The following is a 16,306-nucleotide window of genomic DNA, read 5'->3' on the forward strand; positions in this document are numbered from 1 at the left end:
GAGTTTCTTGCACTTGACCTGTGGTACTGGGAAAGGAGATTGAAAGCACCATGGCCTCCTACAAGGACAAACCAGTCTGTCTGGGAAGAAGTAAGGCCAGAGTGCTCCTTAGAGGCAAGGATGGCAAGACTTTGTCTTACATACTCTGGACCTGCTGTCAGGTGAGACCAGTCCCTGCAGAAGGACGTCATCGTTGGTAGAGTAGAAATGCTGCAAAAAGGGGGAAGCTCTCAATGAGATGGCCCGACACAGTGGCCGCAGCAATGGGCTCAGGCAGAGGAACAATGGTGAGGATGGCGCAGGCTCGAGCGGTGTTTCGGTCTGTTGTGTATAGGGTCGCTACTGGTCAGAGCTGACTCGATGGCATCCAGCAACAACTCGAGTTCATTTTCATGCGTACACGAGTCTGTTCCAAAGGTATTCAATGACGTCTCTGTGATCAGTGGATGGCTATGAGAGTAATTCTCTCTGTAATACAGATGTGGCCATTTCTCTATCTGTATACTGAGCAAATTATCACAGAAACTGGTTATATGAAGTAGACCGTGGGATCAGGATTAGAGAGAGGTCTATTAACAACCTGCAGCTTGCAGATGACAAAACCTTGCTTGCCGACATCGAGGAGGACCTGGAGCGCTGTCCAATGGAGATGAAGGGCTCCGGCCTTCAGTGTGGACTGAAAGTCAATGTGGTGAGAACTCCGATACCCACAGCCGGCCCCGTGGGGAGCATCCTGGTAAACTAAGAAAATGGTGAAGTTGTCAAGAATTGTGTCTTGCTTGGCTCTACCATCAATGCTCCTGAAAGCAACAGTCACAAGATCAACGGACACACTGCGTTGGGTGAATCTGCTGAGAATGCAGAAGAGTTGATGCATATGGATTATGGTAGGAGAGAAGAATATTGAAAGTGACATGGACTGCCCAAAGAACTGCTTATTTTGTCGTGGAAGAAGGATAGCCAGAGTGCTCCTTAGAACCATGGATGGCGCAACTTTGTTTCCTGCATTTTAGACACGTTACCAGGCCGGGCCAGCCCTGGAGGCCATTATGCTTTGTAAAGGAGCGAAAGGGCAGAAGGCCCTGGACATGACGGAGCGAGACGGCCCCTGCACCAATGGGTGCAAACAGAGGAACAAGTGTGAGCACGGCGCTGGCCTGAGCGATGCTCTGCTCTGTGCACACGCTTGTTGATGATACCCACCGGCGACGTTTCAGTATGGTCCCTTCCAAAGGAGAGTTCTCATCAAAGCAGTGGCTTCTGAGCAGGCCCACCGGGCCAGCTAAATTCAAAGCAAAGAGGCCAATTCACAAAGTTGCAGTGGCTGCTTATAGGGATTCCCAATGGTGAGCTTGATAGATTTTCTAGAAGGATACAGGACAATCATGAGGCTTATGACCTATTTTAACAAAATGGAAAATTGCACTGGTGAGCAAAGGCCAGTAAAAGTGAATTCTTTTCCATCACCAGAAGGCACTTGCTCATAGGAAAACATTACTACATCAGCCCTACAGCTCTGGTCTTGACCCTCAGACTTGTTGTTGTTGTTCCAACTCAAAGAACATCTAACACAGCAGTTCTCAACCTGTGGGGTCGAACAACCCTTCCATAGGGGTCGTCCGATTCACAACAGTAGCAAGATGACAGTGATGAAGTAGCAGTGAAGATACTGTTATGGTTGGGGGCCACCACCACATGTGGACCTGTCTGAAAGGGTCGTGGCCTGAGGGAGGTGGAGAAGCCCTGCTCTCGCGGGATTTGAGCCCCTGACGAGGAGCAAACTTCACTTTCATGTGCTGTCCACTCGAGAGGGCTGACTTCTTCAGGACAGGATCACAGGATGAAAACACTGCCCTCTGGAGAATGTAGACCGTGATGGATAATTTGTTGAGAGCCAATATCATATTTTGACAATTTTTTATGACTTTGTAGTAATACTTTTATACCTTATCCTCATATGTAATGCACATTTTTTACTACCATTTAAACAATGCTAAAACCCAAATTTGTGGCACATTTGGGAAATGCTGTTTGCAACACAAGTTGAAAGCTGCTCTTACTCATGTCCAGAAGGGTTCTTTGACTGAGGCACATAACAAGATGGAAAAAGACTGATAGAGGTAGATGAACGCTAAAAGATAAGTAAGTATAGATTTTGCCCAACGACTTCACACAGACTTAGGGTTTAAGGAGTCTGGTTGTTCAGGTATTGAGAACAAGCCTAATGCGTTTGGCTAAAGAGGCAGTTTTTGTGCTGGGTCAACCAGATTTCCCTGGTGAAATCCATACCACATCTGCCCCATTTGCCTGGACTATGCTGGAATGCATGGCACAGGGCACAGGGCACAGCGCTCTCCGCTATCAACCTTAGTCTTTATCTCGTCAAAACACGTGCTCTAGGCTGGGAGATTTGCAGCACCATGTTTCGCATACTGCTTTGCTCCTCTCCAATAACCTCTCCATGTCTATTGTTTCCCACTGTGTGCCATTGCTCTCCCCCCTCTCCTCTCCTCTGCCCTGCCCCCTCTCCTCTGCTCTCCCCCTCTCCTCTGCTCTCCCCCTCTCCTCTGCTCTCCTCCCTCTCCTCTGCTCTCTTCTACTCTCCTTCCTCTCCCCCCTCTCCTCTGCCCCCTCTCCTCCCTCTCCTCTGCTCTCCTCCCTCTCCTCTGCTCTCCCCCTCTCCTCTGCTCTCCTCCCTCTTCTCTGCTGTTCTCTGCTCTCCTTCCTCTCCTGTGCTCTCCTCGATGCTCCTCTGTTCTCCCGATCCTCATGCTGTTCTTAATCCAGGTGGGAATGTCTCAGGGTAAGGTTTAAGGCTGATCCCAGAAGAGAAATACCTTCTACTTTAGTAAATTCATTCACTAAAATGCAGTGGTTTAATTGTTTAGATAAAGTAGCACAAGCACAAGATAAAAAAAAGATCAAGCAATAGAAAAGGATTTATAGTAGAGCTAATTCTTCCTGTCATCGTCTGTTCCCTGTCCTCCAGGTTTACTCCCGAAAGTCAGCTACTTTATCCTGTGTTTCGTGTGGGTATAAGTATGCATTTGTTATATGGATAAATGAGCATACAATGTTAATGTTCAGCAATAGAGAGGCTTCTATACAGTGGAATTTTTATGTGTGTTACACACATCCTCTATTACTTGGCTCCTGAGGATATGCTGATACCTGCCGTGCACTTGTGAAATGCATAGCAAAGTAGTTTCTAATGAGTCCAGGCTAGAATTGTAGTTTTGTTGATGGGCTTTGTAGTTAGGTTTGTATCCCTCTAAGGTGAACTAGGAGATAATGAACTTAGTTTGTAAATCTGCATGGACTGGGCTCTGTTGTGTGATTTCTCCCTTGAGCCGTAGCATTTAAAGGCGGCCAGATGGTATGCCATTGACACATTAAAGCTGCATTTGAACTTCATGAAGGAGTTCTCAGTAGATAGCACAGGTCTCTGAAATGTCCTCGCGCCTTTACTGATGACGCTGCGGACTTTTAGTTGGAGAAAATGTTTTGAGCTTCAAGTGGAATGGAGAAGAAAATAAAATTATGAACGACCTAATAACAATTGGATTTATCTCTGGGAACACTGACTCTATCGCGCTTTTTAAAAGTAAGACTTGAGTACATGACTTTGGGTAAATGATTGTTTGTTTTCCTTTTTCCTTCTTACTTAGGAATTTTAGATTTCCCTTCCCAGATGGGCACAATGTTCACTGTGCCCCTTCTTGGAAAGACACTAGGAACTATCAGAAAAGTTGTAAATTTCTGAGTCAATTGGACCCTGCTTAGCAAGCTTCTTAAAATATCAACTTTCTCATCATGGTTACAAACCTAAAACCAAACTCACTGCCACAAAGTGGATTTCTACTGATAGTGACCCTATAGGTCCGGGTGGAACTGCCTCTGTGGCTTTCCAAGATGGTAACTCTTTCTGGTAGTGGAAAGCCTCATCTTTTTCTCAAGGAGCTGATGGTGTTTCCAACTGCTGAGCATGCAGTTAGCAGCCCAGCACAGAAACACCGTGTCACCAGGGCTCCTGTCATCCTGGCTAGCAGGTTAGTCATTTCCGTTTTCAGGGCGCTTGAGAATGTTATGTAAAATACTAAACGCAAAGTACCTAGCAGAGTGGCTGCAAGTTACTCAAAGTGTAGTAACGATGTCTCCCTCATATAGCCCCTTCCTTCAGCAGACTGTGCTGGGGAAACGGAGGGGGCACAGAGTTAAGAAACTACGCTTCAGATAATGTGAGATAGTAGGTCTCTGAGCAGTGCAGTTAGCTTTGGCTTCACGACTAATCAAACGGTTGCAGGTTCAAATTCATTCATTGGCATTGTGAAAAACAGGTCCGATGGTCTTCTTTAAAAATCTAACCTGTGGCCAGTGAATTAATTCCAATTCACAGTTATAGGACTGAGTAGAATTGCCCCTTAGGAGTCTTAAGGCTGTGACCTCTATGGAAGTAGACTGCCATGTCTTTCTCCCAAGGAGTGGCTCATGGATTTCAACTAACGAGTTTGGGGGTTGCAGGGGAGTACTTTAACCAATGCACCATCAAGGGTCCAAAAAATTCTATGTGGTTCAGTTCTTTCTTGTGACACATGACATTTCCATGAGTAGCCGTCAACTTGAGGACATTGTGTTTGCTTCCGGATTTTTTTACGGTGGATTTGGGAAGTCTGAAGAGCTACATCTTTGTAAAGCTGGGTTCATGGGCAATTCCTGTGCCATGTTTTTTCTAGGGATGACGACGCGTCCATCCCTCCATAACTCCTTAAGGAGGACAACCTCAAGGGTGATCCAACATAGACATTTTCCCAAGACCCTTGGAGAGTGATTCCTATCTGAATATTACTTTGAGATTCTGAATAAAATTTCATATAAGCTCCTTGGTAGAGAGTTTCTCACTTAAGGAACTAAATGTCTCTCTCTGCACTTACCTAATAATCTCTTCATGCCTGATTCACATAAATTCACATAAGTTCTGGTTGGGGGCTTTGATCTCGGCTGTCTCTTTCTGGGTTTTAGTTTAAAGGGGCTTTGGTAATGGAAACCAGTAGATTCTGGGATGATGGCATCATAAACAGACTATCATTTTAATGTTCTTCCCCAAATATGAAAGGACTTCAAGATATTCATTGGGTAATTCATTTATCTTTTAACTTAAATATTCTACAAACTCTTTTAAGCTCCCTGACTCCCCCATATCAATATAACATGGAATATCATAAAACGGGGGCTTGGTTTTGAGAAATTGGGTTATAGAGGAGAAGAAAGCAGTGAGGAATTGCAAGTATGCAAGAATCAATGAATTGTAGGAAAATATCATATGAAAATGGTACAAATAGAAACTGTTGAGTTGGTGTATATTTTGTTGAGTATATTCTCAATAATAACAACAAAATAAGTAAAATTACGAAAAAGAAATAGAGAAAACAAGACTCCTATAGCTAGTGGTTTACCTCTGCCATTGGCCTGCAAAGGCTCACCTTCAGCTTATCCCTGAAGTTGCCTGTAAAGGTTATTGTCTCCTGACATTTACACTCAAGCATCTCAAATGAAAAGTATAATTAGCAATTTACCAGCATGAAATCTCTCACCCAAATAAAATTTTTAAGCAAAAATTGTGAGGATCATGCAAGGCATGGCTCTCAAGTGTTAGTGTGCATAAGTATGGCCTAGGAAAGTTAATTATAAGTGAAAATCCTGCCTTTGAAATAGCACTTGAGATGATTCACAGAGAGTTTGTCCAGAAATAGCATTGATTTAGAGGGTCTGGCATCTACAAAAGGAGCCCCAATAGAATAGTGGGTTATGTACTGGGCTGTTACCTGCAAGGCTGGCAATTCAAAAGCACCAGCTGCTCTAAGGAAGAAAGATGAGGTTTTCTAGCCCCATGCAGGTTTTCACTCTCAGAAATCCAATGGGAGCGGTTCTATATGGTCACTATGAGTCAGGATTGACTCAATGACCCTGAGTCATTTTACAGCTTCCTTCTCTAAAGAACAGTTATCAGCTTCTCTGAGGTCTGCTCACTCACTATTCCATCATGAATATTTCTGCTAGCTCATACAACTGGGGCCTTCTCATTGACAAGATAATCAACTAATTCCATGGAAATGGAAACATAAGGCCTGAATGAAATGTAAATTTCTCTTTGAGAATGAGACAAAGGGATGGTAGAAAGTGCTAATAACTTTTCCCCGATAATTTGAAGCCAAACCTTAGTGTAGATCAAATGTTTGCCCATGTCATGTATAAATACTCCTGTAGGCTCTCATACTGTTCCAAGGATGAAGTTGGTTTTCTGAAACACATAATTCATTAACAAATGATCCACATCATACATTTTTTTGAAGAATGGCTTTGTTCAAATTTAGGCCACCAGTGATGATAGAAAACGCCCACAGTATGCTGAGAACCCTGTCTTATTTTTATTTGAAAGGGCAAATTTTGATGATACTGCAACGTATACAGCTGTGGCCACTAATGTTCATGGACAAGTGTCAACCAACGCTGCCGTGATGGTGAGAAGTGAGTACTCCTCGACAAAAGAAAAAACAGCCACACTGTTGTCATTCTCTCTTTACAGTTTTCACTTCATTATCTTACAGGGTTTAGAGGAGATGAGGAGCCATTCCACTCAGTGGGACTGCCAATTGGATGCAAGTATTCCCCACCCCTTTCTTGGGGGAAAAATGTTTAAAAACAAAACAATGCCTATAATTTAAGAGTCGATTTAAAAATCATATTTCAAAAGCTTTTCCAATATTTTAGTGGCTGTGTGAGAATTTCAGTAATTTTTCCTCATGTAATTAGTTGATATTTTTCAAAAATGATGAAACTGTAGCCTGGAGTGACTGGACATTTTAAATTTGGGAGAAAAAAACCCACAAACCTAAAACATTCCACAAAATGAATTCATATGCTTGACCTGGATGTATAACATGACCATATTTTACAGTTAAGGATAAGGTTTGCTTCCTCTCACCACACTCTGCTGTCATTGACTTCTTATGTCACTTCTTATCAAAATAGAATGTGCAGTGATAGCTGCTTGCTCAGACGGGTTTTAGGTTTGATGTTAAAAGTTTAAAAAATATTCTTTGTTATAACTCATTGCCATTGAATGATCATTGAGTCTATTTCAACTCACAGCAACATTGTAAGATAGAGCATTGCCCCCTCGGCCTTCAGAGCCTCTCTCTCTATGTACGAGGGCAGACTGCCTCCTCTGTGTTTGGTGGGGAGGCTGTTGGGCTGGAAGTGCCCGTCTTTGGTTCGCTGTCCAGTGCTGAGCCCCCTCTGTGACTGGGCTGCCTGCTCTGGCTTAGACACAACACGTCCTCAATTATGTGCAGGCAGCATTCGAGACTTTCCTCTTCGTGCGATTGCCTGCTCCTTCATTTATCGTTTTCATGTTCATGTTTCCTATGAAGCCATTCTACTGAATGTGGCACGCACTATTCCACAGTGTGGCGACACTACAGATGATGAACTTCACCCACTTCCCTGTTGCCAAGGTTGCCCAGGACACCAAAACACCCCCAATGAAACCCCAAGCAAAACCCACTGCCATCAACCAAGCAGATTGGACTCAGGGTGATCCTAGAAGGCAGAACAGAATCACCCCTTTGGGTTGATGAGACTCTAAACTTCACAGGAGCAGAGAGCTTCTGTTTTCAAACAGCTGGCATTTCTGCTAGCAGTTCAACGTGTACCCTACCACACCACGAGATTCCTCAATTGACCAGCAGTGGCAGAAATAGTCTTATCCTATCACAGCGTCATCAATGGAGCCACAGGGACCCTGTCATAAGATGTGTTTGTTTCTGAATTCCAGGACCAGTTTTAGACTGGAAGACCAAGATGATGGGTTATCTCGTCAATGATTGTAGAGGGCAATCATGCTGATGGCATTGAAGAATTATGACTTGATATATTCATTTTAAATATGACTTATTACTAAGGCTTGAGATTTAGATTTTACATGAATTTTCTACGGAATAATTACATAGTCTCATAGAAATTTTCATTTTACTACCATTTGGTACACAGATGCTATGAATTATGTGTCAGTGGAGAATGGACTAAATCAGTGATTGAATGTAAATTTTGTCTTGACCCATCAAGTACTTCTTGTCTAGTTTACTTTTGGTCATTTCTGTGCCCACTGTAGTGTATGGGCTTCTATTCAACACTGGGTGGTGTCCAAGACCACTAACTGGCAAATAGAAACAGGTCGGGCGAAAACAGCGAGATCTGAGAGTTTGCGAGTTCACCAATATCTGAGGGAAGGAGCAACTGTCCCCACCTGTCCATGAAACTGCGTGGGCTCTCAGCGTTTACCTGGCCCTATCCGCTTGCGTCCTTCTATTTGTTAAAAATTTAACTTTTAAAATAAAAATGCTGCCGTATATTCAAAAGCATAGATAAGTATAGGTAAAAATATAACAGAAGCTCATGTATTCACTACCCATATTTTAAAAATGTTAGTAGTCAACTTCAAGTATCTTGTTTTAATTTATTGAGGCAAAATGTTCACAACATAAAACTAATCATTTTAATGTTCTATTCGATGCAGCCTCGGTTACTTTTAAAGAGGTAAAATATAGCACTGACACGATCCAAGCACCACCCTTCCCTTCAGCCTCGCCTCTTCCCCAAACTTCATCCTGAGAGAGGGTCTGGAAGGGTGCAGCTATTTGGTAAATTTGAAGTGCTCACAAGAATTTGTAAGCTCTAAATATAAGTAAATCACTGTTTTCTCCTGTAATTCACTTCTTTTTAAGAAAAAAGATGAAACACTTTCTTTTTGAGAGTTATGCACAGTGATACGTACAGCTGCAACGGGCTGCAGTATGCGTGACATCAGAGACCTGCGTTGAGATGGTAACCACCAGGTCTGCGGTGCAAACCCACCACCTCTCCTTGGGAGAAAGACGAGGTTTTCGGCTCCCATAGAAATTTACAGTCTTAGAAACCCGACGGGGCAGGTCTACTCTGTCCCGTCCGGTTGCTATCAGTTGGAATGGACTCAATGACAGTGAGTTGGAGTTTGTCTTTTAGAACCCATGCCATTCTGTTGCCAGCCATGGCACAATTTATTTGGAAGAGGAAAAACTGTGTGACCTCAGAGTGGATGCAGTTTTCCTAAATGCACACATTTGGGGTCAACCTACAACTTCAGTCACGGAAGACAGGGTTCAGCTTCCAAGTGGCCTCCAGGGACACCCAGGCTGGGGACCTTCTTTTGTATACATGGCAAAATAAGAATCCCAGAGCTGATTTGCTGACTCTGCTGAGAAAACTAACCCAACCCCTGCCATGATGAAACACACGTTTGTGGTAACAGCATTGTATCTGTACGTGGTGCTCAAAATCTACTCACCTGACGTCAACTGTCTGATTAATTTGTACAGTGCCTTTGTCGTCTGTGATTCCATACACGCACTTTGATGTGCAGTTTTTGGATAAATTTGGGGTCACCTTTAAGAGAGAAGGAGAAACCGTTACTCTCAAGTGTACCCTGTTGGTGACGCCGGACTTGAAAAGGGTGCAGCCGCGAGCCGAATGGTACCGAGACAGTAAGTACACCGCCAGGCCCGGGCTCCCATGCGAACACGGCTTCCTGTGCACGGGTCAGTGGAGTGTAAGTTATTTGTATCAAAATGAATTTGATAACAATTTGGAATTTGCCTCGTCTACCTTGGGTTTTCAAGATTTCCTACCATGGCATAACCCGCAGGAAGGAACGCAGTCAGGAGGGACTAGACTAGAGAGAGAACTGGCTGCAGAGTCACTGATCTGGAAATTCACTCAGAGGAATTGCTAAGAGACTAACTGAGAGGCATTTGAATTTAGAAGGGTGTCTCAAGTATTTTTTAATAGCTACTTAAAAATGTTATCTACATGAGATAGGTCTCGTGGATTTCCTCCCCCAAATCACACAATAGCTAATATTCACTGAAGCTTAGTATGTATTAGGCTGCACATGTAATATGTCATCTAATCTTTATGGCAACCATCGGAGGGAGGCACTGTTATGGCTTCCATATTAAAGCAGGAGACACTGAAATGAAATCAGACATTCTAGGTGTTCCATCGACCAGTGGCACAGCTGGGATTTGAAGCCAGGAATGTGGTTCGAGGGTCTGTTCTTATTCGCTCTAAACCATGAGAGTTTGTGGTGGCAGGTAGATTTAACATGGTCGTTAACTTTTTCAAGAGAAATAGAATTATCTTCTGGAGCCTAGAATTCTGGTAACATGGCAGTTTTATAAAACTTAACTAATTTTTATGGAATATCTATGGTTATAAAAATTCTTCTTCTGACTTCTGTTTTTTCCATATCTACTTAGAGCCTTGTGATATTTGAGTGGGATTTATTTATAAAAGTAGCTACATATTAGCAGCCATAATCAGGTCTTCATAGACTTTATTATTCAAGTGAAAGCAATGGAGACAATCCTCTTTGGCTTATTTTTAGACATTAAAATGCAAGGGGATACTTTTTACTATTTAAAATTAATAAGCTGAAAGTCACCAGGTGGCTGGTAAGCCCCAGAGGCAATGTCAGTCAGCTGAATGAAATCCGCCAGCAGATATGAAGAAATAGACTCTGCAAACAGGAAATTTGGAATTACTGACACAATTTAAAATGGATTAGTACTCTAAAGCTAGCAGACTGCAGTAATCACAGAAGAGAAAAACCTCGGCTACTTATAGTAAAACCTAAAACGACTTTGAGTGTGATCTGCACTTGAGGTTGCTGTGGTAAGCAATAATAAGGTAATTACAAACAATGGAACCAGCCTTATTTCCAGGAACTGATTTCTAACCCGACATCCTGCTAATGCTGAGCAGTGAATTTGACCTTTGGATTCTGTTGCAAGTTGATCTAGATTGCCGACATATTTAAGAATGAAAGCCATTTTATCCCGTAATGGGGAAAATGTTGTCAGAGAGAAACAGGCTCCCTTGACAAGGTGCCTGGGAAATGGCTCACTCTAAGTGCCTTGGCCTTATTTTGGAAATGTAGACCAGTTTTGAAGTTTCCACACACAGTGATGCCCCACTGGAGGGCACCTTCTGGCGTATAACATGCCGCAGACCCATAGCCTGCCTTTCATCTTTAGGAGAACTCTGCACAGTTTCTGCAGTTCGGAGTGAGCACTCAATGACTGGTTATCAGAAAGCTGTGCAGTCTCCTGAGAACCGGCTCCTTCTCCCAGTACAGCTAGCAACTCTGTCAATTACAGTCGAGGGCAACTGCTAGACAGACCGCTCAAACCATCCCTGTTGGCAGCGCTTAGCAAACCTAACGTAATTTGACGATTTTGAAATTACACATTCGGTGAAGTCTGCCATGCTCGACCCAGGGGACCTGGCAGTCAATAGGACAGTTACTGCCCCTGACATCTGGGTCTTTCATTTTAGCCACGCTGGCAATCAAATACCGCATAACTCCCACCAGCCAGCTGGCAACAGACAGCTGATGAGCACACAAGACATATGAAAAGCTGTTGTGTTAGCCTTCACCTCTGATCCAGTCTGTCCTTCCACAAATATTTATTGGGTTCTTACAGTATGTCAGACTTTTTTTTCTGGGCCTGAAAAATTAGCAGAAAAGAAGCCGTACAAAGGCCTTAGCTCTCTGGAACTCATATTCGTGGGCAAATGATAGGCCTAAGCACAGCAGAACAAAAGAAATGATCCAGCTGAAGGTCACTGTGACCTCCATATCTTGCCAGACAACGAACTCCTAACTTATTTCCCTGGAGTCGATGCCAACTCATAATAGCCCTGCAGGATGGGGTAGAACTGCTCTGTGGGTTTCCGAGACTGTAACTTTATGAGATCGGATGTCTTGTCTCTCTCCTATATATTGCATGTGGTTTAAGCTCACCCCAAAGGTTGGCAGTACATCCCCGCGGAGCGGTGGAAGAAAGATCTGCCCATTGACTTCAGTAACAATCCTGGCTGCGCCCACAGCCTCCCAAGGAACAGTTCGACTCTGTTACCCAGAGGTTGCCCTGAGCTGACGTCACCTCAGTGGTAGTGGGTGTTGGTGGCTCATGAGGGCGACACAAGATAAAGCCAGGAAAGGGGATAGAGAGTAAAGAATTATGGAGGAGCGAGAGATGACTGCAATGCAAAGATGTCCCTGAGTTGTGACCTTTGAGAAGACACCTGGGTAAAATGAGGGAGCAGATTTATAAACACCCAGAGCACTGCAGACAGGGACAAGAACAAAAGCAAAGCCTCTGATGTTGGGTTCTTCAAGGGAAGGCAAGAGCCATGCTCTTGGAGAGGAGAGAGAGAGAAGAAAGAAGGAAATAAGGCTTAAGATACAGATGTTATTATGTTATTATGTTATTATGGTGAGGAGGTTGGATTTTATGGGAAGTGTTTTGAAAATTTCAAGCAAAGGAACAACATATGAATAACAACTTAAAATCCTATTGTGAAAATGTTCCTCCTACTTCTGAGCGGAGAATTGAGTGTGTGAGGGAGGGGGTGATGTACGGAAACAGGAGTACCATTTAGGAAGCTGTGACTGAATCTAGGGGAGCGGCTCTAGTGACTTGAACCTTGCCATTGGGGGAGGACTGGAGGTGGTGAGAAGCAGCAATTTCACCATGATTTGTTGGTTCTTACAGGGTTTGCTTAAACACTGGAAGTGAGGTATAAGAAGAGAGGAATCACTTGCTTTCTCCTAGGAATTGAGCTTGGGAAATTAGGTGACTGGTAATTTATTAGTAGAGACGTTGGGGGCATGAAACAGTTGCTAGGTGTTGCTGAGTTGGCTCTGTTGTGGACAGTTCCAACAGAACGAAACAATTCTGGGCCTTGCCCCTGTTCTTACGCCTGAGCCACTTGTTGCTGACGCTGTGTCAATTAATCTCATTGAAGGTTAGAAATAGGGATTCAAGAATTCAATTTTGTTGTTAGCGGTTGCTGAGTTAGCCCCCTATCCTCAGTAGGAATACAAAAGATTCCTACAGTTTTCTTGGATGTAGTCTGTACAGAAGCAGCTCTCCAGGCCTTTTTGAAAACCATTGGCTGCAATGGAGCCTCCTTGCCTTCTGGAGAGCAGTGGATGGCAAGCTGTTTTAGCCACAAAGGCTCCTTACGTTCAATTTCAGGATGTTAATTTTGAGACACACCATCTGCCTGTCAGCATGTCCTACGGTGGTGGCTTGTGTGTTGCTCATGAGAGAAGACATGATGAGCTGTGGGAGGACATCAAGAACATCATTCATGAAGAAAGCAAAAAGTCATTCAGAAGATAAGAAAGATGAAAGTGGCCATGAGAAGAGGCTCTGAGATATAATTTAATTTAGCTAAGGCCAATGGAAGAAATGATAGTCAAAGAGGTGAACAGGAAACTTCAAAGGGGAGCTCAAAAGGACAAAGTTACAACCTTTTATACAAGTTAAATCTTAGAATGAAATGTGCACAGTCTTAGAAATAAAAACCAAAAACATGCCCAGCATATCTTAAATTAAAGAACTGAAAAAAAATAATGCCTTGAGTTGTGATATTGAAAGATTCTATGGGGGAGACACTGAAGATGCAGGGAGCATCCAAAGAAGATGGAAAGAGCACAGACAGACACTGGACCGAAAACACTAGTGGACGTTCTGTCATGTTAGCAGGTAGCATATGAACAAGAACAAATCATACTGAAGGAGTAAGTTCCAGCTGCACTGAAAGCACTAGCCAAACACATGACATCGGGAATTGCTGGGATACCAGCTGACATGTTTCAACAAGCTAATGATGCACTGGAAACACTCATCTATGCTAGGAAATTTGGAAACCAGCCGCTTGGCCAAATGACTAGAAGTGAAAAGATTCCAAAGAGAGGCGACACAACAGAATTTTCAGATCACAGAACAATATCATATGCAAATACAATTCTACTGACAGTCATCCAACAGAGATTGTAGTGGTATATTGATAGGGACTTCCCGAGATTCAGGCCAGATTCAGAAGAGGATGTGGGAACAAGGAACTCGAGAAGAAAGAATATGTTCTGAAACTATAGTAGCAATTTTACAATACTGCTTGATGTGATTGAATTATGGAAGGTTATGATATCTATTTTGTATTAATTTATTTATCGTTGATGTCAGAGGGATGTTGGCTCCAAGCAGAGAACACCAGGAAGACAGTTATCTGTGTTTTATTGACTATGCCAAGGCATTCTCCCATGCAGATTATTATAAACTATGGGTAGCCTTGAGAAGACTGAGAATTCAAGAACATCTCCTTGAGCTTCTGTAGAACTTGTATGTGGATCACGAGGAAGTCGTGCAAACAAGGCCATGGAACACTGCATGGTTTTAAATCAGGGAATGTGTGAGTCAGAGTTGGATTCTTCCACCATACCTGTTTGATTTGTATGCTGAGCAAATAATCAGACAAACTGGATTATAGGAAGAAGAATCTGGCTTTAGGATCGAAAGCAAGCTGGTCAACAGCCTGTGAAATGCAGGTGACACACTCTTGCATGTTGAAAGTGAGAAGGACTTGACGCCCTTGCTGATAAAAATCAAGGGTTTCAGCTTTCAGTGTGTGTTACAATTGATTGTAAAGAAGACTAAAATCTTCAAAACTGGACCAATAGATAATATCATGATAAATGGAGAAAAAGATTGACATTGTTAAGGTTTTTATTTTGCTTGGATCCACAATCAATCCACAATCAATGGAAGCAGCAGTCAAGAAATCAAAAAAATATATTTATTGAATTAGGTAAATCTGCTGCATTAGACCTCTGTTTCTCTTTAATTATCATTTTATTGGGAGCTCTTATACATATCATAACTTTCCATAATTCAGTCACATCAAGCAGTGTTGTACAATTGATCCCCAAATCACTTTCAGAACATTATTTCTTCTTGAATTCCTTGATATCAGCTCCCCTTTAGCCCCTTCCTTACCTACCCCCCCGAACCTTTATTTATCTTCCTGATAGTAGGGGTTTTTGGGTTATTTTTGCCATATCTTACAGAACCCAATATATCCATTCACATACAATTCTGTTGTTCAATCCCATTGAGTGGGGTTATACAGTCATCAGTGTTATCAACTCCCCCTGCCCCTCACTTCCCCTACCCCCTGGGAATTCTTACTCCTCTGTTTCTGAAGGGTTATATATCTTGAATTTCATGTACCAAATGATCTTAAATATACAGATGAACATGCACAAATCTAACATGAATAATGAGGTAAAACAAATAAAAATCATGAGAGTAAGGGGAAGAAATATTAAAGAATCACTGTATAGTTATGTGGTTCATCAGTGTTATACCACACCATGGATTTATCATCTGTTCCATGTGACCCTTCTGAGAGGGACTGTCTAATTATCCTACAGGTGGGTTTTGGGTCTTCACTACATCCATGTCCCTTCACATTGATTTGGTTTCTTGCTTTTGAATTTCTGATACCTCTTCCCTTCGACACCTCATGATCACACAGCCTGGTATGCTTATTCCATGTAAGCTTTTTTGCTTCCCTGCTAGATGGCTGTTTATTTAACTACAAGCCTTTAAGATCCCAGATGCTCTATCTTTCAATAGCCAGGCACCATTAGCTTTCTTCATCACAACAAGACCTTTAGAGTGCTGAAAATCAAGGCTGTTACTTTGAGGACTAAGGTGTGCCCGACATATTCTATCACTTCATATGCATGTGAAACTTGGACACTGAACAAAAAGAAATACATCTGAATCATGGTGCTGGCGAAGAGTATTGGAAACACTATGGACTGCCAAAAGAGCAAACAATTCTCTCTTGGAAGAAGTGCGGCCAGAGCCCTGCTTAGGGGCAAGGATGGTGAGACTTCATCTCACGTACTTTGCACATGTTGTCAGGAGAGACCTGGAAAAGGACATCGTAGTTGGTAGAGTAGGTGGCAGAGAAAAAGAGGAAGGCCCTCGAGGAGATGGATTGACACAGTGGCTGCGACAATGGGCTCAAGCATGGGGACACTTGTGAGGCTGGGGCAAGGCCTGGCAATATTTTGTTCTGCTGTAGATAGGGGCATGAAGGATCGGAACTGACTGGATGGCATCTAACAAAAACAATAATTTTGGGATGCCTGCTAGACATCCCAGTTGACATGTTGAGTAGGCAGACGTTTCATGAGTTTGAAGCTTTAGAGAGAGGTCAGGGACAAATAATTAAGTAATGAGAGTCTCTGCCATTCAAGGGTATTTAAAGCCCTGGGACACTTGAGTCCATTTAATGTGTATAGACCGTACTGAGGACATACCTGAACTAATCAGTTAGTTTTATGTAA

The 16,306-nt window shown here is 42.8% G+C and overlaps 1 protein-coding gene across 1 annotated transcript in view; it reads left to right on the forward strand.

The window, feature by feature from the left end:
• Nucleotides 1-293: 293 nt before the first annotated feature.
• LOC142455427 (myomesin-2) overlaps nucleotides 294-16,306 on the forward strand; it is a 93,881-nt gene continuing 77,868 nt past the window's right edge. The window contains exons 1-4 of the mRNA XM_075557187.1: nucleotides 294-319; nucleotides 6,437-6,525; nucleotides 6,606-6,656; nucleotides 9,414-9,578. Coding sequence (XP_075413302.1) covers nucleotides 294-319; nucleotides 6,437-6,525; nucleotides 6,606-6,656; nucleotides 9,414-9,578 — 331 coding nt within the window. The remainder of the gene's footprint in view (nucleotides 320-6,436; nucleotides 6,526-6,605; nucleotides 6,657-9,413; nucleotides 9,579-16,306) is intronic.

Source organism: Tenrec ecaudatus, chromosome 8 (genome assembly GCF_050624435.1).
Source record: "Tenrec ecaudatus isolate mTenEca1 chromosome 8, mTenEca1.hap1, whole genome shotgun sequence".
Lineage (NCBI taxonomy): Eukaryota > Metazoa > Chordata > Mammalia > Afrosoricida > Tenrecidae > Tenrec > Tenrec ecaudatus.